General features: G+C 40.4%; 1 protein-coding gene across 1 annotated transcript in view; it reads right to left on the bottom strand.

Moving 5' to 3' along the window:
- The window catches only part of Man2a1 (mannosidase alpha class 2A member 1), a 168055-nt gene that overhangs the window by 69660 nt on the left and 76859 nt on the right, over nucleotides 1–21536 (bottom strand). Inside the window, exons 9-12 of the mRNA XM_075951125.1 lie at nucleotides 20131–20324; nucleotides 17198–17380; nucleotides 12557–12671; nucleotides 11207–11277 (exon numbers count right to left, since the gene is read on the bottom strand). Of these exons, the coding sequence (XP_075807240.1) occupies nucleotides 11207–11277; nucleotides 12557–12671; nucleotides 17198–17380; nucleotides 20131–20324 (563 nt within the window). The remainder of the gene's footprint in view (nucleotides 1–11206; nucleotides 11278–12556; nucleotides 12672–17197; nucleotides 17381–20130; nucleotides 20325–21536) is intronic.

Consider the following 21536-nt stretch of genomic DNA (forward strand, 5'->3'; position numbering starts at 1 on the left):
TAGGAAAGGAAAGGAAAGAGAAAGGAAAGGAAAGGAAAGGAAAGGAAAGGAAAGGAAAGGAAAGGAAAGGAAAGGAAGGAAAGGAAAAGGAAAGGAAAGGGAAAGGAAAGGAAAGGAAAGGAAAGAAGGAAAGAAAGGAAAGGAAAGGAAGAGGAAAGGAAAGGAAAGAAAGGAAGGAAAGGAAAGGAAAAGGAAAAGGAAAGGAAAGGAAAGGAAAGGAAAGGAAAGGAAAGGAAAGGAAAGGAAAGAAAGGAAAGGAAAGGAAAGGAAAGGAAAGGAAAGGAAAGGAAAGGAAAGGAAAGGAAAGGAAAGGAAAGACTAAATCACCTAGTTAGGCTCAGAGAAGAATATAAAGAAGACAGAGACCGGAGGACAGCAAGCCCACAGGCAGATCCAGACTGACATCAAGTTCCCAGAAGGCTAGCACCCAAGATGACTGTGCCTAATTGGCATTCAGTCTTCCACCGCAGCTCTGGACAGGCAGTCTGAACAGATAGAGAGCTTCTCTCTTCAGCACCGACCATTCACAGTAACCTTCTGGCCCATGCTGCCAACATCAGCAGTTTCCTTGAGCAAACACTTTCCTCCATCATTGATCTACCATCAGTCTCAACTTGTTTCTAACTAGTCTATTTCTGGCAGATTCAGCTCTCCAATTCATTACAAAATATAGGAAGGGAAAGCACTCGAGCCAATGTGAGAGAGGCTGGCAATGGATCTGTCAAATCAGAGTTCAAGTTGACCTGGAGGTGTAAGCAGAGGACTGCTCAGGCAAACATGCTGATTCTCCACATTTTACTTTACCATAAAACCTACAAATGTGCATCATATTCTTACCTACTGATGTTACAGCAGAACCTCTGCTTTTAGAATAAGACTACTAATTGCCGTTTTATGCATTACTTTCCGCATAGCCGTATGTATTTATTTACACACATAGATCACCCATGGCGTTGAGCTTGGGTTTCCTATAAAACACTAAGAACTTAGATATTAAGCAATCTGTCATCAGATTGTGTCTACTGTTTATGATTTCTTTCCATATCTTACACAGCCATATGACCAATATTCTTCAGTGATGCTGTTTCTTGGACTCTTTCCAAAACAAACAACTTAATATAAAAGAGACTCTTTTCTATAATTTATTAGTTTCATAAAAATTAACAAAGTCATAAAAGAAAAATAACAGTAAAATGTGGTTAGGAAATAAGTGGCTGATTCATGATACGCACACAACCTAAGAACTAGAAGGAAAGAAATGCACTGGGCTTCCAAGCACCATGGGCCCAGACAAGGACTGGAAAGCGTTGTGAAGGGGGACTGGTCAACTGAGATGTGAGGGAGGGACGGTGCGGGGTGTCTACTTCCTAGCAGCCTTGAAAGAGCATCTCCGATCAAGAAATAAGTTTCAAAGGCACGGGGGCAAATGTTCTGAAACAGAAAGGGTTTAATCTCATACTTGTTTCTAGAGACTTACACCTTGTATTCACTTCCAACTGGGTCAGCAAGTCTTCCGTTCCAGCATCTCCGTAGTCTGTGGATATCACACACTATAGTGATGGGCTCACTGTCCATGCTCGGAGACCTTTTTGTTTTCATGAACACTGATAGGAAACCGAGAGTCTCAGTGTCCCTGGTCAACCATCATGTAAACTGGAAGGATCATTTTTTTTCCCACTAATATAATAGATGTTACTTCATGTAAGTCAACGAGAGGTTGAAACAATGGTTTAGAGATTAATATTCACGATTCTTGATGTCATGAAATAAGTAGAATAGTAAGGATGAAGAGAACATTCTGGGGATGGCAGAGTCAAAACTTTGTTTCCCTAAAAAATTAGGCAAAATGCATGCTGCGGGTATATGCTTCGGGTTCCCTTAGTCCCTTCAACTATTTTGTTTAAGTTCTATATCCCGTTTGGTCCTTTAGGCATATCCTAAAAATATTTCAACAGACTGAAATCAGAAATTGAGTCCAGGGGTAGGTTGATCCCGAATTTCCTGGACCCAGCAATACCACTCTTGGGAATATACCCAAGAGAGGCCTTATCATAGAACAAAAGTATATGCTCTACTATGTTCATAGCAGCATTGTTTGTAAAAGCCAGAACCTGGAAAAAACCTAGATGCCCTTCAATGGAAGAATGGATGAAGAAAGTATGGAATATATACATATTAGAGTACTACTCAGCAGTAAAAAACAAGGACTTCTTGAATTTTGCATACAAATGGATGGAAATAGAAAACACTATTCTGAGTGATGTAAGCCAGACCCAAAAAGAGGAACATGAGATGTTCTCACTCATATTTGGTTTCTAGCCATAAACAAAGGACATTGAGCCTATAATTAGTGATCCTAGAGAAGCTAAATAAGGAGAACCCAAAGAAAACCATATAGGCATCCTCCTGAATATTAACCTTCATCAGGCGATGAAAGAAGACAGAGACCCAATTTGGAGCACCGGACAGAAATCTCAAGGTCCAAATCAGGAGTAGAAGGAGAGAGAGTACAAGCATGGAACTCAGGACCGTGAGGGGTGCACCCACACACTGAGACAATGGGGATGTTCTATCGGGAACTCACCAAGGCCAGCTGGCCTGGGTCTGAAAAAACCTGGGATAAAACCGGACTTGCTGAACATAGCGGACAATGAGGACTACTGAGAACTCAAGAACAATGGCAGTGGGTTGTTTTTTTTTTTATAAATTTATTTATTTATTAAGGCAGTGGGTTTTTGATCCTACTGCACGTACTGGCTTTGTGGGAGCCTAGGCAGTTTGGATGCTCACCTTACTAGACCTGGATGGAGGTGGGTGGTCCTTGGACTTCCCACTGGGCAGGGAACCCTGATAGCTCTATGGGCTGACAAGGGAGGGGAACTTGATTGGGGGAGGGGGAGGGAAATGGGAGGAGGTGGCGGGGAAGAGACAGAAATCTTTAATAAATAAATAAACGGGAAAAAAATTAAAAAAAAAAGAAATTGAATCAGCAGGATGAAATCAGAAAACTGGTCAAACATTATTTTGAAAAAGTCAAATTAACAAAACAATACAGGAGAGAAGGTACAAATATGCAAATACTTTTTACATGCAAATTATATTTAAACAGAAAAGTATCTCAGGAGAGCCTATGAACTCAGGCCTTAAATCTCAGATAGAGTCATAGAGCATTGTGCTATTGTACTTAGAGACCTGTACTAGATTAACTCAGCTTTTATGGGTTTCAGACTCTCCAATCCTACCAGTCAGCAGTTCTCCCACAGGAGAAACAAACAAACAAACAAACAAACAGAAACCCACATGAGATAGTCTTGAAAGGTCAGAGTATTTGAGTTGTTTTTGGAAACCATGGGAGGTCTCAGGCACAGAGTTCTGATCCATTCACGTTGCCTATTACAGTCTTGACTTCTCCTAGGATAAACTTCTATGCTGTGAGGTGCCATGTGTGGGGAAGCAAGCCATCAGACTTCCTGGTGTTAAAAACACAACTGTCTGCTAAGCAATGTGAAGGCATTTCTATACAAACTTTCTAGCACACAGAATTTGAGTTTAAATAATTATGGTCCACAAGTGTAGGCAAAGACTGCTTGTTTGTTTCCTGGCCGCCCGGCCCAAATAAACATACAGAAACTATACTAATTGTAACACTGTTTGGCCTATTAGCTGAGGCTTTTTACTAACTTTTACATTTTAAATTAATTGATTTGTAGCCTGTAGTCTTTGTTATCGTTGCTAGCAATCTTCCATCTTCCCACAACCGAGCATTAGGCAAGTCCCCTCTGCACATATCTCTTCTCCTGGGACACACATCTCGAATTACAGCAACCTCAGTTCATGCATCTCAGTTACATTTGAAACTACACCTGCTTCTGCCAATTCTATTCTACAATAATAAACAATAATAAATGTTATAATAGATAACAGTGCCAGGTATAAGTAGACAATGAATTCTATTCTCTGGCAAAAATAAGGATGCAAACTTGGTTTGGTCATTTAAAATCTACACTTACACACCTGGTTAGCTCTGTCAGATGTTTGCGTGCAACTCTCATTCAGTACACAAACTATCAGAGATGTAACAAGGGAGCAAAAAGTCACCTGGAGCCATGAGCTCCATCACCCAGTTGGCATCGAGGGCAGAAGAACTGCTCTCCGAAATGAAGAAACACTCCATTGTCAATCACAGCCAAGTACTGAGTGTGAAAACCAAGGTGATGAGGTGAACTCACTCAGACATCCGTAGACCCTTTACACACCCTTGTCTCGAAGACCCTTCTAAAATGGAACCTCAAAGGTGGTAGCTTCATGAACATGCAACAATTAGATGAAGCCTAAAGTCTTTCATGTCTCATAATATAGAAACTCCAACATCTTAAATGATAAGTTGCACAAGTTCAAGTCTCTGTCAGATTGCTATTTTATGTGTACGAAGTTCATTAGGAAGCACTCAGGGGCCCTACCTCCCAATAGCAATTGGTACAGAAAAGTAGAAGCGGCACCAGGAATGGAACACAGCACATGTTTTACGCACATTAGTGTCTGAAGCTGAATATTCTCTTCCATCAATAATTAGATATATCCTAATGAATCTTGATAATGAATACTCACTCCATTAAAGACACAGGCACAGTGATCACAGTAAATTAAAGAAATATATACATATGTGATGTGGGATTCCCCTCTGTATGCTGTGAATACTATTGGTTAATAAAGAAATGGTCTTGGACCTGTGTAGGGAATAGAGGTCGGAGGGGAAAAACTAAACTGAATGCTGGGAGAGAGGAGGCAGAGTCATAGAGAAGCCATGGAGCTGCCGCCAGAGACAGACACCGAACTTTGCTGGTAAGCCACAACCACGTGGTGATACACAGATTAATGGAAATGGATTAAACCTAACCAATAAGAAGTTAGAGCTAATAGGCCAAGCAGTGATTTAATTAATACAGTTTCTGTGTGGTTATTTCAGGAGTCTGGGCGGCCAGAAAAACAAACAAGTGGCCTCCCTACAACACGTATGAAAATGAAAGAACCCTAGTCCCATTACTTTGTATTATTAATTTTTATTTGGAATACAATAACTGTTAACAGTGTACATAGTTTCCACTACCAATGACATTATAATTGAGTGAAATTATTGTAGCATAATTATACTGGCAGAAACAAGCCACCATTAGCTGCCAAGCAATATAAATGAGCTTTGCTAGATGTGCTAAAGATGGAAAATTTGAGGCACTATTATAATGGAATGAGACTTCAGACATCTTGGGCAGTGAGTTTGTTTTCTTATATGGTAGGTCTGTGAGCAGTACTGGACAGTAGGTCACACGCCACTGCCTCCAAAGATGAGAACTATCACTCCTTTATTTTGTAAAAATATATGTTCCTACAGTGTCTTAAACAAATGCCACTGCTCAACCTGGATGGCTGAATGTAGAAGAATGCAAATAGATTCATATTTACTACCCTGCACAAAACTCAAATTCAAACACATCAAAGACGTCAACAGAAAGCCAGATACACTGAATCTAGTAATAGAGAAATTGGGTAAAAGCCTTGAACTTGTTGGTACAGGAAGACTTTCTGAACAGAACACCATTAGCATGGGCACCAAGAACAAAAAAAGGAAGGAAGGAAGGAAGGAAGGAAGGAAGGAAGGAAGGAAGGAAGGAAGGCAGGCAGGCAGACAACAACAAAAAACCTAGCAATAAAATGACTCCTACTGACATTTTGCTATACTCATAGTTTATTACCTTGCTCAGACATATTGGAGAATTTCCCTCCTACAGTAGAGGGCAACAAACACAGAGACACACAGCCAGACTTTGTGCAGAGTATAAGAGTTCTTGAAATATTCAATCTCCATGAAAACCCTCCCATCAGGGTTCAGGGAACCCTGTGGAAGACTAGGTGGAAACAATGTAGACCCAGAGAGGAGAGAGGGCACCAAGAAAACATGGCCTTTGAAACCAACAAGATTTATACACATATTGAACTCACTGAGACCGTGGCAGCATACACACTGCCTGTAAAGGGTGTGCCCCAGATGGGGTCCTAGAGCAAAATGGAGACGTGCACACATGCCCCTGTCCCTAACCCAGAAATAATCTCCAATTGTAACTGCTTGCAAATGAAAATTTAGTTTCCTCCCAGAGTTTTCTCTAGGGAAACAAACTACTATTAAGGACAGGCTGCATGTCCAGCAGTGGATGGCAATGGAAAATGAACTCGGTGTCATCTTCAAAATGCCATGTCACAGCTCTTTTCAAATATATTTTAGATTTTATCTTATTGCTTTTATTTTTGTTATATATATTCTTCTCTTTTTATCCTCCATGTCCTTGCCATATGTATGGTTTCCCATTTAGTGTTTTTATGGGATGTCTGAGTGTGCGAATGAGTGGGTCTCTGTGTCTCACTCAGCCATCATTGGAGAACCTTCCTTTTGCAGTAGATGTGTTGGCACAGATACCCACGAGCCAACAGAGTGGGGACAGTGAGAGGCTTTAGAGATCTTTTTCAGTCCTGAATGGAATGTCTTCATCAAATCCCTCCCCTTGGGGCTCAGGGATCCATGTGGGAAGGGGAGGCAGGAAGATGGTAAGAGCCAGAGGGGAGGGATGACTCCAAGGATATGATGTCTTCTAGACACAACAGGTCTGACACATGTATAAACTCAGAGACTGCTGTGGGAGCACATTCCGCTCCTTCAGTCAAAAGCCTTTAAGATACCAGCCCACTTGGGTGTGGTTTCTTATACTGTAAAAGCAGCTGTAAAGAGTGCACCCACCCTCTTGCTTCCTGCTAGACTCTGTTCTTGTTAACACTAAGGACTGTTATCTAGGACAGTGATCTGTAAGTTTTCCCTTAAATAAATAACCCTTTTATTATTCATAATTCGGAACTGATGTGGGATTATTTTGTGACTTCCATCATCATCTGGTGCCCAACGTTTGGTTTTGACATGAGCTCCACCCCTAACCATGAAGCTGTCTGCAGCTGACACCCCTTACAAAGGACAAATCGGTTATCTCCAATGGAGTCTCACTGGGTACATTACCATGCCTCAGGGCAGGCCCATGCCCAGGAGTATGGCCAACTCAGAATGAACTCAATGGTGTTTTGTACACTTTTAATCTCATTTTGCTTTGTTTGGGTAGCTTTGAGACTCCCTCTTGGAACTGGCTGCTCTGGAGGGGACATGTGTAAACACTGGCAATTGACTGCCCAACTAAACCATCAGCCATAGACAGCAGTGATTTCCAGCAATATGAGAAACTTTGCCAAGACACTCGGGCCTGCCAAGCTTGGGGGAGCACAGTCCCAAACTCTGCCCTAAGCAGGAACTGGACAGCAGTTCTCCTGAGAGGTGTAATCAACTGTTTTCAAAATGCTAGAATGGAGATGATTTTTGCTTGTTTTTTTTTTTAAGCAGACTATTAAAACAAATATTTGTCATACTTCCTACATAGGTCATAAATTTCCTGGAGAATGCTATAAGGAATTTCCTGGGAGCACTATATTTGAATTCCTGCTACCAATACCTGCAGGAAATAAAGAACGACTATAGGAGACTGGAGAGAAAAGAGCAAGAGAACTACAGTCATTCAAGCAGATCATAATGGGCAAATAGAACCAGAGCGGTAGAAGGAGATGGAACAGCTAAGACCCAGGGCGGTGGAAGGAGATGGAGCAGCTGAGAACTAGAGCAATGGAAGGAGATGGAGCAGCTGAGACCCAGGGCAATGGAAGGAGATGGAGCAGCTGAGACCCAGGGCAATGGAAGGAGATGGAGCAGCTGAGACCCAGAGTGGTGGAAGGAGACTGATGTCAGGGAGAGCAGAGGTAAAAGTCAGGAGACTTTACATTCACAAAATATAAGAAATGAACAAAGGTGAGGTCAAAATGAATTCTGTGGTCAGAACAGAGAAAAAAGAGAACAAAGCTATCTAGCAGATTGGAACTCATAAAGGAAGCACATGTGTAGATAATCAAAGGATGTTAACTGAGGGTATGGGAGGTACCAAGGAAGGGTCCTTCAACCAGCAAAGGCAAGGCCAATAAGGAGGGCCTTGTCTGCATTAGGTAGTTTTTATTCCTGTTGACATTCGGAACCATCCAAACCACTGACTTCTGTGTCAAGTTAATTCTACCCTCCTATCCTTCCCTCCCTCCCTCCTTCCTTCCCTTCCCTTTTTAAAAAAAAGAGAGGAAGTAAGATGGAAAAGGAGGAGAAATAGAAGAAATTGAAAAAGGAAATAAAAAGATTATTTGCCAAGAAATACCTTACTAAAAATTGAAACCTCTTACAGGTAAATTTGTAATAGTTAAAATAAATTTATCTCAAACTAAAATCACCTGTCATGGTTTGAATGTTCCTGTACTAAGTAAGTAACAGTATTGAATGCTGAGACCCTGAGGATGTGGTTAGGTAATCTGGGATCTGCTACATCAGAGAAATGGGCTCATTAATTGAAAGTAGTTCCTGATAAAATGATGCATTTACCGACACTCAACTACTTCTGGGATCCCACTGCCATCATAGGCTGACTCAGCAGCATGGACCAGTCAGCACGGAGGCCCTCTCCAGATGCAGCGGCTCCACCTTGGACTTCCCAACCTCCAGAGCATGAACCACTTAAACTCATGGTCATTAAAGTTCAGCTAACCTAGTTTTCTGGTACAACATCAAAAATGAAGCTAAACCAAGTATTTAACTTGAAGATTTCCCATTCTCAGGTTTATGAATTTGTTTTTATTCTTAGTGATGTTTCAGAAAATCCACCTGGCAGAGAGAAGCTGCCTTTACAGCAAAGTGGCCTCGGGCCTGAGTGACAGTGAAATTAATTCTTGTCTTTCCTGAATAGAAGAAACTCAGTCTTCATGTCACCTGACTTACACGCACGCCCTGCACTAAACTTTCTGGTAGGGGTCTTTATAGTCAGTTTCCTTAGAAAACAGAGTGGAGGAAAGAGAAAGAAAATTTTTTTTTCTGAACTCAAGCACTCCTTGGGTTCCTACACTGTAATTCTTGGAAGCCCTGGGAATTAACCACGGCATCAGTTGTGTGACGTCACTTGCACTACTTTCTGAATATGAGGCAAACTGTATTAGGTCATAGTCATAATTAACAACACCAACAGCATGAGCAAATCCACTTGTATGCATTACTTAAAATTTATAGGTTTGTATCAGAACTCTTCTTACATTTTTTACATTATCAACTCCCTAAGTCTCTTTTTAGAATTCCTTTCCTAATCACCCCCATAATATTAATCCTACGTGTAACTGCTCACCTCTACCAAATCCATCTGTATTATAGCTACAAATAAGAATAATACTTTTCACTTTCTGTGTATCATCTTCCACACTGTGAATGTTTGGTTTATTTACATTAATAATTGGCTACTCAAATGAGAACTGAACTTAAAATTATGTCCAAAAAAATTCTAGAACATTCATGAGAAACACTCAGCACCACAATCTAAACTTTCTGTTTAAAGACCCCGAAGAGCTATTTAACTTGCCCGACCAGCTAAGTAAAACTGTTGAGTTCTTTTTAAAGGCTGCTGTCATTCTTTTAGTTCATAGGCGATTTTACTAGCATATCAATAACTAAGGCAATTTGTAGCTAGACTTTAAAACGTAAGATACAAAACATATAGAGACAGAAACAGAACCCAACAATCAAATTACAGAAGAGGCCGCACTGCCCTTTGGCAGGAGCTTACTTGAAAAAAAATAGCAGAAGATGAAAACATTGCTTAAATATGAGCTGCTCAGGGGCATATTTGACCAGAAGCCTTAAAAATTTCATCTGTGCTAATCTGTAAGCAAACCCATCACCATCACTATAACAGCTGTGTTCTACCTTTCTTCCTCCAGCTTAGGGAAGGCTAAATGACCTAAGTCCTGCCCAAGGCACAGGCTCTCCCTCTGATCTGCTGAGACCCCAGCCTGCCTTAACCCACAACAACATGCAACCAGGGAGGGCAGCAATGACATCTGTCACCATCACTTGTTGAAGTACTTAGCATCCTTAGTATTTTAGCAAACAAAAGATCTTCCCGTGTCAAAACAGGAGATAGAAAAAAAGTTACTATGATTATTCAAGCCAAATCGCTTATTATTATACAATATTTAAGAAGTAGACACCTACCCACAAATACATTCAAACATCATTTCTTTTAAAACAAAGGAAACGTTTTATAATTGATGCTTCTTCCCATGCCGTTATCTTTCCACACTATGAGCTGGCAGTAAAAGATTTAATGAGCTCAGCAGAGTTTCTGAGTACCCCCAGAAAGTAAAGAACCCCTATTTCTTGTGCGGAACAAGCTGCAAAGGTCTCTACTTAAGGAAGAAATCAGACAACCACGGATTTGCCGAGTGCCTCATCAAAACCTCAACTTCACTAGTACTGCAGACTGTTTCTAATGTTATTGCATTTATGTTCCATAATTTTAATAAATCATACTTAGCTGAAAATCACAAATCAACTTTAAAAAATTTTAGTCTTCAACTTGAAAGAGGTGACACTAAGTTTCTCAATTAAGATTTTAAAATTACGTTATGACAAAATACCAGAAGCCTACGTTCATGGGTAGTAACTGATGAATACTTGGTCAGGAAACACGGAGGGTGAGAGAGGACCAACGCAAACAGCTGCCCTTCTTTATAACTCGAAGGCAGCCACAAGTTATCCTGGCTTTTATTTAATAAACAACCTGACCGTTTACTTCAGTATACATCAACAATGTTGTAGTCTAAGGAGAAACAGGGTAGTTTTCCAATGAAAATGGAAGAGAAGAAACTGTGATCTGCCAGTTATTAGATTATTTCTTCCTTTCAAATACTTAGGATCTGGGATTAATGAAAACGAAGAAACTTCATGGAAGATCAATGCAAAAACGCAATAATCTAAAAACAGCATTACAAAGATAAGGAAATACCTGGATCACAAGCTACATATTTCCCATCCCGTGACTTCCATATATATAAATATTACAATCAAAACACAGTAATCACTGTACCAAGTTAGTTCTGAGCACTGAATATGACTGTCATGGAAGAAAACCTATTTCTTCAAAAAAAAAGTAATTGATTTAAAGAAAAACTTCCTTAAAGTATGTGCTGAATGAAGGTCCGAGCCAAAGAAACAAGGATTGCTAGGAAAGTGGCAAACTTCTACGAGGAATTGCAGATTTACCTGGGCTCCTGTGCACTCAGTTGTATCACAGTTTTTTTTGGCAGAGAATCTTGTGAAATTTGCTTCGTGTCCTGTAAGAAAGGCATCGTGTTTTTAAATTTAACTTTTAAAAACTAAGCATCGAAATTAGCTATCCAATACTACCTTACAAATTTTTGGAAGGAATCACAATATGGGGACAAAGATTCTTTTTCAAGGTATAGGAAACATGCCAAATTCAAAGCAAAACCCTAATTTGTTTATGTGTGTGAGAGAGCAAGAGAGAGACACAGAGAGAGATGATACACAGGCAACGAGAGACAGAGATAAGAGTATCAAACCTAAACACAACACGTATTACACATTCTACAATGGCACAATGGATTGCTCCATTTTCTAACTAAGTAAATCCAAGCACTAGAAAAAATTCTCCCCCCAATCTTTACATTCCATATCTCACATCCTTGGAAAATATACATGCACTTCTCGTGTTTTCTCACTTTAAAAATAAAAATTTGTAATCATGACTTGATAACAAGCAGCCATCTAAGAAAATATTGAAGCTGCATGTCTAATTCCAGATGTGTAAATTCAAATTGCACGTAACATTCCAAATCCGAACATTCATAAAAGATACTACTAATACCTAAGTTACAATTTTAAATATCCACGTTGTCAAGAGGATGTGTAGAGGGTGGTACTCAGCCATCTTCTTCATGGATCTTCTTAGATGAGGGGCAGCATATCCCTCTCAGTGCATCTTTGTATTGACTCTCCTGCTCCCCTAATACCGGCCCAAGCCAAGGCAGATACCACCACCCTAAACACTGAAAACGAACTAGGAAAACGTCCAAGGCCCTCAGAGGTCCTGGCGGAGACAGATAGCTAGTCTCCTAGTTCCTTAAGCTCTGTGTGGTCAATATGCACACCTCTGCACTGTCCGCAGTGTTCAACAAACCTATCCTGACACCAAAAAGACACTCAAAATCAGTTTATCAGAAGCAGATTAGGGGCTGAAAAAATTCAAGTATCAAGTGGTTTCTAATTATAGCCAAGAGGAATAATTAATTATAATGCCTGGTTACTTTACAATGAAACAGTGTTCAAAAAGTCCATTTTGTCTACTTTGAAAGAAGTTCATACTAAGATTTAGGCAGAATGAATTACAGACAGAAATTAATGCAAACGCACCTATAGAAAAGAGATGGTTGAATATGCAGACATTTATACAAAGTGATAAAAATTCTTTAAACAATGAACAAAACAATTTTAATGCTTTAATATTATTTTAATGGAGCTTCTCATCACTTTTCTAATCCAAGAATAAAAGAATCAAATGTTTTTTTGCAATCATAGAAGAAATCAACTAACCATCTCCAAGAAGGTGTCAGAAGGCTGAGACTGGTACATCTTTTTGTCCTTTAAGATGAGGAGAAATGCAGAATCTCCAATTATCTTCTCCAAAAAATTTAGTGACTGAAAGAGTCTATAAGGCAAAATTGTATTAGTCTGAGAACTCAAAATTCTGTGTATTTTCACTTTGAAAACAATGGCCAAGCTACCACCATTTTCGTCTTATCTTCACAAGGCTAAATACATAGGGATTCTACAATGAGCTAGCTCTCTGTTTTCCTCTAGAATTAAATACTAAGGGGGAAATGCTAAGTCAGAAGATTCGACCAGTAAATAAAACTGGTTCAGCTAAAATAAAGCTCTCCTGGACATATCCAGATCATACTCACTTATTCAAAATGCTTACCAAACATGCCAAATAAGTATATCTATCATGATTACTCCAAGAGTGACAAAAAATATATTACACAGCAATTATTAACTTCTTCATCCCAGGAGGGAAAAAAGTTGAGTGTTAACAGAACTGCAAAAGGAAATACACTATTAACTCTAGGTTAGCAAGACTATCCAATCTGTATGTAAGCTGTTCCTGAGAACTAACAGTGATATCTGGTTGGATTTATGTCATGTTCTTGTTCAAGACAATTACGAAGAAGAGTTCTCACAGATCTGAATGACGGGATGGCCTTCATCCTTGTTGCTTTGCTTGGGTACTGACATTAATAACTATAGTCAAGTTTTATGTTATGTCTGAGAAACAAAAGCAGAGTCAAGACTCCACTGATTCCGGGCTCTGGAGTATCTTCTCAGCAAATTACCTGTAACTGCTGAGGATACCCCAAGGGAAAGGACTTGGTGTGAATTCTCTGTAATTTTAAACCCAGGCTTGTATAAGGTTTTATGGACCAAGCATCCTTAAACAAACACTTGATCAGAACTTGAAAATAAGCTTTGCCAACCATGTTAAATGATGGGAAAGTCCTACTGTGCTCATAGAATCGACCATCGCTTTCTCTACTACAGGGAGCAACCTGGTATCTGCGTGCTAAAACATGTTTGCTAGCATTGTACGACAGCAACAAGCATTTATAAAAGACGCTGGACATGGTCTCGGCATGCAGCTGGACCAGTAAGATCACCACAAAGATGATACCAGTCAGGAATACAGCGTGAGAGTTCATACCTGAAGTACAAAGGCTTTGTCTCAAAACAAAAATCTCTATGTCAATTAGAAAAAAAAAAACAAACAAAAATGCCAACTTCCTATGGCAGAACATAAAACCTTTAGTGTACGTGGTCAATATTATTAATTAAATAGACTTAAATAGTAAATCTTTAGCATTAATAATAAAATCTTATGGGCTCTTGATGCGGGAGTGATTTTTTATTAATAAAGAAACTGCCTAGGCCCATTTGATAGGCCAACCCTTAGGTAGGCAGAGTAAACAGAACAGAATGCTGGGAGAAAGAAGCTGAATCAGTGAGTCACCATGATTCTCCCACTCCAGACAGATGCAGGTTAAGATCTTTCCTGGTAAGCCAGCTCATGGTGCTACACAGAATATTAGAAATGGGTTAGATCAATATGTAAGAGCTATCCAATAAGAGGCTGGAACTAATGGGCCAGGCAGTGTTTAAAAGAATACAGTTTCCATGTAATTATTTCAAGGCATAAGCTAGCCATGCAGGCAGCTAGGTGCCGGGGACGCAGCCCACCGTTCTTCAACAGGCTCTAGTTCATATCACTATCCATACAAATTTTTCGGCATGCCACGTTTGCCCTTCTTATTAGGTGTTCTCAACAGACTAAAGACCAGATGACTGAAGGCAGTTTAATTAAGGAAATAATTCCTTCAACCCACGCTTGTTTCTAGTAGCTGTATGCCTATTTTTAGCAGACAGCTAAACCTGTAGAGTCATGTTCGACAACAGCTTAAGCAGACCATGGATCAGGCATATTAAACAGTCCTGATTAGAGTGAGCTGAAGGCACCATTGATGCTTGCCTCTATTCCACATACTCCTGGCGTCCTAATGAAATGGGCACTGACGTAGGATGGAGCATTCCCCCAAACACTCCTCAGAGATGCAAAGCTGCCCTGATTAAAACAGAGCCAAACAGAGCCCAGCAAATGAGTTCAAGAAACATGGGGCAGAACGAAATTTAAACATTTAAACCTCTCGTCAGTGTGAGATTTCTCAGTGCCTCAAACATCTTAACACGAGCTCGGCCTATTAACACAGAACATGGCCCAGAGAACACGCACTCGGGGATCACAGCTTTTCCGTTTATGGTCACGGCTGTGTTTGAACAGCTGGTATCGTGCCTATCGGTCAACAGTTTCATCTGTGCATTTGGACGCTCACACTCACCTCGCTACCTTTCTCCTGATACTGTAATTACAACATAGGAAAAGCCGAAACACTTTTAAATCTTTACATAACTGACTTTTTCCCTTCTATAAGCTGCGTTATCGACATGTGACCCTACATGTCCATCCCACTGTCCCAGCCAACTTTTTTTTTTCATGTTATGATTAAAATTAACCCTCAAATCAGCGACGGGGCATTCTCTTTCTCCATCTTAAACAACCTGGCCTCCAGAAAGAATTCTAGGAAAACCAAGGCTACACAGAGAAACCCTATTTAAATAAAAAAGAAAAAAAAACAAAAAATAACAAATCGGCAAATATTTAGCTACCGCTGAGTGCACAGCTCTCAGGCTCACCCTGGGGAAAGAGAAAGAGGTCGGAAGGGCCTGAATCCCTTGGGCACTGTGGAGCTGGCATACTGACTGGGGTATCTACAGCCTTCTAAAATATGACAGGAAGATAAACAGAGCAGGATTAATCCTGCTTGGAATCCCTCTTAGTAGCCATCAGTCAGCCGCTCACACGACTGTTCGCAGGGACATGCCTGCCAACATCTGAATGAACAGCAGTCAACAGTGTGAGCGTAAGAAAGTGCCAGTGCTAGCTGCTCTTTGTCTCTAGTTCTCTTACATGCGTTTTGAAATCTCTTTCTTCAAAGTGTCTGTGCTAATGACTTGATAATTGTTTACGACTTCTCGGTTGAAGTGTGAAGCACTGGCGGAGTAAATTCACAAATGTCAAGAATTTGAAAATGACTGTGTCTTTCCACCTCCTCTAGTAGGCCGTGCTGCACAGGCTTGGTTTATCAAACTCCAGTACCAGAACCCACACTGGGTACCTAGTGCTGGCCTCCTATAAAAGACAAGAAAGAGACAGAGAGTGGACAAAACTTCAGTGTCTGATGGCAGCCACAAAGAACAGGTGGGGAGAGCAGGAGCATGCCTACCCGCTGTCCGGTGAGTCCAAGACTTACTCAGAAGTCCTCCATAAGACATAGGCAAGAACAAGGACAAGCAGGTACTGACCTTGCTTTCCACCTGCTTTTTATGAGAGAAACAGACTACGCTGCCACGAATGCCAGCTCAACCTCCGTACAGAATACACTCAGGAAAACGGGTTTCTCGTGAAAACTGAGAAGACATGCAAGGTGCTACTTTAGACATACTTCTTGAAGGGCTCGAGACAATAGTGAGCCTTTAAGAAAAATCTATTTCCTCTCTGTTTCTAGAAAACCAATTAAAATATTGTAACTAAGAACTTTAGCCCTTAGCAATGTCAACAACAAACCAATTGTTTAGTTCTGATTTGACATGATCCACAGACTTCTCACCTACAGGAATAGTTATGAAACAAATCAAGTTCCAAATGTATAAGAACATCACAGCATATGTCTGATGATTTTAAGATATTACAAAGTATAGCATCTTTTATGTGCATTTTGTAGCACAAGGGATTACACTAATAGATCCCATGCATGGTAGACACACTCCCTACCACTGGATACAGCATCCGTGCACAGCAAAGAAACGGTAAGAAAACCAGAAGAAACCACAGTCGACACATAGTAAGACAATGGGTAAGCTGTCCTGTCCAGTGTGAAACCCTCCCCGAGTAGGTCGATCCCCATGCCTAGTTATCCACACTGGCACGATGATAGAGGTCCCCACCACTGAAGGTCAGTCTTTCCACTGCTGGGAAGCACTGGTTAGAAAGACGGCCGTTCCAAGCCACAGTGTACACACAGCTTCAAATTCTTCAATAGTCTTTAGTCTAAAAATTCTTTAAGTAACCGAGTACCTGTGTTCTCGATTGAGACCCTCCATGAAGATCCTTTATCTCCATCATTCTCACTTCCAACTGCTATCACCACCCATACACAACTGACTTCTTCCACCCTCCCTTGCTATCCTCGTGCCTTTACGTCAAGCATCCATGAACAAGTTGGCGTGAAAGAAGACACGGCTGAGCTGCCTGATAAAGAAGAAAACCTCGACGGTCAAGCTGTACTCAGGAGAAAGCAGGACTGCCTTTAAGACAACGCCTAACATCTGGAGACCGAAGGTGGGAGCTACGGCTACCATGATGCTTTCAGAGTTCTGGAAAATTGGTGATGGTTGGCTATAGGAATATATAGAACAAATAACACTATGTATGTGATCTTTTATACACAAGCAGCTTTGTCTCCAGATACACAAACGTACGCACACACACACACACACACATGTATACAACTGTATGACTCAAGTAAAAAGATTTTACTTGAATCTGTGTTTCGATAATTACATTACCTGGTACCATAATCCACGACCACCCAGTCTTTCGCAGTTCCTGTGATGGCATCGTGATGCTGAAACAGTCCTAAGTTCCTTCTGGCTTCTGTCAGTGTTGTGTAGTGTGGTAATGAGAGGAACTTATTTATCTTGTATTTCTGAGCTTGCTTCAAGGCCAAATGGTAAAGAATTTCAGCAGTCCTAAGTGCATAAAAGAGCCATTAATATATTTTCTGAAGCAAACATTTGAGCTTACAATCATTAATGTCTTTGTTGCTGTTGCTTTTATAGATGAGACAGGGTCTTACTATGTAGGCCAGGCTAGCCTTGAACTCATAGAGAGCCACCTGTCTCTGCCCACATCCACCACTAGCCCCACTGATGCTGGGTTTAACAAATACACTACCATGCCTAGCTCACTGATGACTTTCAAATATACTGTTAAAAAGAAATCTACAATGTTAATTCATTAAACAGACGATACTAATGATAAAAATTCTGTATATCTAGTTAATGTATTTAAGTTCTCGATCACCAGTGAATACTGTGTTTACAATGACCCTGGAAAGAAGCCAGAGCCTATTGGTGGAAGGTAGGGCCAACTGTACATAACACAGTGAGAAAAATGAAAGCAGGCTGAGTGAGAGACTGGGCTGGTGTGAGCTTATCCCCCTAATGACATAATTTCTCCAACAAGGCCACACCCCAATTCTTCCCAAATAGTTCCACCAACTAGGAACTAAACATTCAACATCTATGAGCCTACTAGGACAAACTACCACAAAAAGCAAGTAACACAACTGCTGTAAGTTGATGTACGAGGCATAACAGAGCAAAGCCAGGCTGAAAGAGATATATACAGAAAGTAGGCAGAGTCAGAGAGAAGCCATGTAGCCACCTGCATGAGACAGATGCAATGGAACTTTGGCGTAAGCCACAGCCACATGGCAATATACAGATAAAGAGAAATGGGTTAATTTAAGATATAAGAGTTGGCCAGAAATATGCTTAAGCTATTGGTCAAACAGTATTGCAAATAATATATCTAATTCACAGAGATTCCCCTGCCTCTGCCTACCGAGTGCTAGGATTAAAGGCATGCACCACTACTGCCTGACTTATACCTTTATATTTTAATCTACACTTTACAGATGAGAATGGAATATTACTGCCAGATAACAAACTTGTTTTTACATAAATAGACTCAGAAATTCAAAACTACTGTGTACTTTTTGCTTTGCCATAAAACATAATTCAAAAATACAGTCTTAGTCAAAACCACTGTGCTTGAATATATTTCATAAATTAAGATATTCACAACTCTCTGCCATTAGAAAATAAGTAACACTTAAATGCCACTAATTCATTGGTATAAATCTTTATACTATTCATCATTTATTATATCTTATCATCAAAAATTTATAACAGCAGACATTACTTTATGGATATTTTTTCAGTGCATGAAAACTATTTTATAATAGTATAAACATAATACATGTAATAAATATATGATAATATAAAAACACTTCTTTCATACCTAAGATATTTTCTTAAAGAAATTCATGATTTTTAAAAAAATATCTTTCTAAAATGTACTGATAAGACACTAACACATGAAAGAGGATGGGTAAGATTTAACTTGATTTTAATAGCAAGACTCAGTTTGGAGGGGCTGGAGAGATGGCTTGAAGGGTGGTCAGAGCACTAGCTCTTCCAAGAGGACTTGGGTTTGGTTCCCAGTTCCCAGCATCCACGTGGCAGCTCATAACCACCTGTAACTCCAGTTCCAGAGGATCTGATATCTTTTTCTGGCTTCTGCAGGCATCAGGCACACATATGATACACATATATACATACATGTAAGCAAAAACACATGTATACATAAAATTAAAAACAAAAAACCCTCTTTTTAAAAAGGAAATACCATGTTGAGAATAAATTTCTCAACTGCGTCATAAGTGAAGGGAAAGAAAGATTTAGGCATCTCAGGTTAGTTAATTTCACAGAATGTCTGTCTGACATGGAGTCTTAGAAACCTGTTTCTTGCCGAATGGTAGTGGCGTATGCCTTTAATCCCAGGACACTGGAGGCAGAAGCGGTGGATCTCTGTGAGCTAGAGGCCAGCCTGGTCTATAGAACAAGTTCCAGGACAGCCAGGACTGTTACACAGAGAAACCCTGTCTTGAAAAACAAAACAAAAAAACAAACAACAACAACAACAAAAAAAAAAAACAGTTTCCTAATGTGATCATACATGGCTACAGGCATGTGGATAAAATGTAGACTCCACACTGGCCACAGTTCCAGGGCTCAATTGTAAAATAGCTCTCACAGGGGACATCACAGAAATGCAAAACTCTGCCGGTAATGATGGTTCTACTTGACATGCTGCCTGATGCTCTTGTGCTTTCTACTGGCATTTCCACAGAATCAATCAGTTCACTTATTCAACCAATCATTTGCTTGCCCCATCAATTTTCATCTCTTTCAAATTTTGCTCTTCTAGCAGAAAAATCACATCTATAGAAAGATACTTAAAATAAACCAGAGCTGAGACGGTGCCTCTGAAGATCCCCCACGTAGAAAATACACTCTATTTTAGAGTGTGCACTTCAAGGCCCACTTGCAGCTGCTGAGAAGCCCTATGTGCCTTTCTGTCTCTAACAGGTACCTGCCAGCAGATCACATGGTAATAACAACACAATGTGAACACAGAACAGAAATGACGCAGGAAAAATATTTAGAAAAATATGTGCTGCAAATTGAAACAAACACAACTCCATAGCTTGCTTTTCCCTCAGAAGAAGAAAAATGTGGTGATTTGATCTGACTATATTAAAACTTTGGAATTATATTAAAATGTAGCAGCCCATACAGGACGCATGCACAACTGCTACAATGCTATGGTGGCTAAAATGATCAACAAATGGCGTTATCTCAAGGCCTAGTACCGGAGACGCGATTCCATGGTCCTATCCATGCGTTTGTAGAAAGGTCTGGATGTGAAGTAGCCACTCCAGTAATGATCGTCTCGGTCGGCGTAAGTGAAAAAGTCTCCACTCAGGACAGGGAACAGGGACTGGGCACTCTTCTCAGCTGCTTTTTCCAGTGCATCAAAATAGTCAGATAAAGTTCCAAACTGAATCTAGGAAAGGAAGTGTAAAAGAGGTGTGTTTTAATTATTCACGTGTATCTGAAAGTGATTACTTCTTATGCAGAAAGGAAATATTAATAAGTATTTAGGAAGAGTTTCCAAGTTGGTACGAGTGAGGTTGCACTGATGAATGGGGAGTGAAGGATGCCACCGACTAGGGTACACTCACGAGTACAACGTGGGGGTGGAGGGTGCCACTGATTCCTTCTTTGACTTGCACCACAGCCCAAATTTAACTAAGAGAAAACATGCCTACCTAAACAGTTTAAAGAACTACTTAGATATACAAGTCTATAGACCCCCAAACCATTGAAGGTTCAAAGTGCTAAAGGATTCAAAGAAGTAGTTCAGGTAGAGGTGGACAGAACAGCAGTAAATATCTGAAGGCTGCAGAATGCTCCAGAAATCTGGAAACATGTTCGGCCACAAGGCATCTCACAGATCGTACTTCTGACCTCAGTTCTTGCGAGGGAATGGAGAGGCCATTTACAAAGTGACATCCTCTGAACTGAGCGTAAGTGAGCAGCGAGAGTGACAAGAATGGCACGGTTGGTGCCGAGGACCAGAAAAGGCCTGAAGAGACAGAATAAGATGGGAGGGACAAACACTGGGAGAGTGGAGCCCGTGCGGAGGGCTGTGCACCCACCACACTCCACAGAGGCTCTTGTCCAGTCACTGAGGAGACACCAAGACCTAGCAGAGGACACACAACTCAGCATCTGCTCACAGAAAACGTAAGAAACAGTGAAAACAAGGAACACTGGAGGAGGGGCTCACCCTGATGAAGGGGCTCTGACAAACCCTCAGCAAGCAGCTAAAATCCACACACAGCTAGAGTCAAATACACTTACTACGAGGCTACTGGATGTAAGGTTAAACTACAATGGCCAATGGTATTTCATAAACAGAATATATGAAATTCATAATACCAAAAAGTTAGCTGCGCTCACCCAGAACCACATATGCAATGCAATCCACGCAAGAGACCAACGTTTTGGGCTTTTTGGTTTTGTTTTGTTTTCGTTTTATTCAGAAATTAGAGAGTTTACCTAGATTTTATATATATAAAAGACTATGTCCTGTGTATCCTCACAGGCCAGCGGTTCTTAACCTGTGGGTCATGACCCCTTTTGGGGGGGCCAAACAACCCTTTTAGGGGTCTCTGAGACCATCGGAAAACACAGATATTTATGTTATTGTTCA

The sequence above is a fragment of the Microtus pennsylvanicus genome, chromosome 17 (genome assembly GCF_037038515.1).
Source record: "Microtus pennsylvanicus isolate mMicPen1 chromosome 17, mMicPen1.hap1, whole genome shotgun sequence".
NCBI classification, from domain to species: domain Eukaryota; kingdom Metazoa; phylum Chordata; class Mammalia; order Rodentia; family Cricetidae; genus Microtus; species Microtus pennsylvanicus.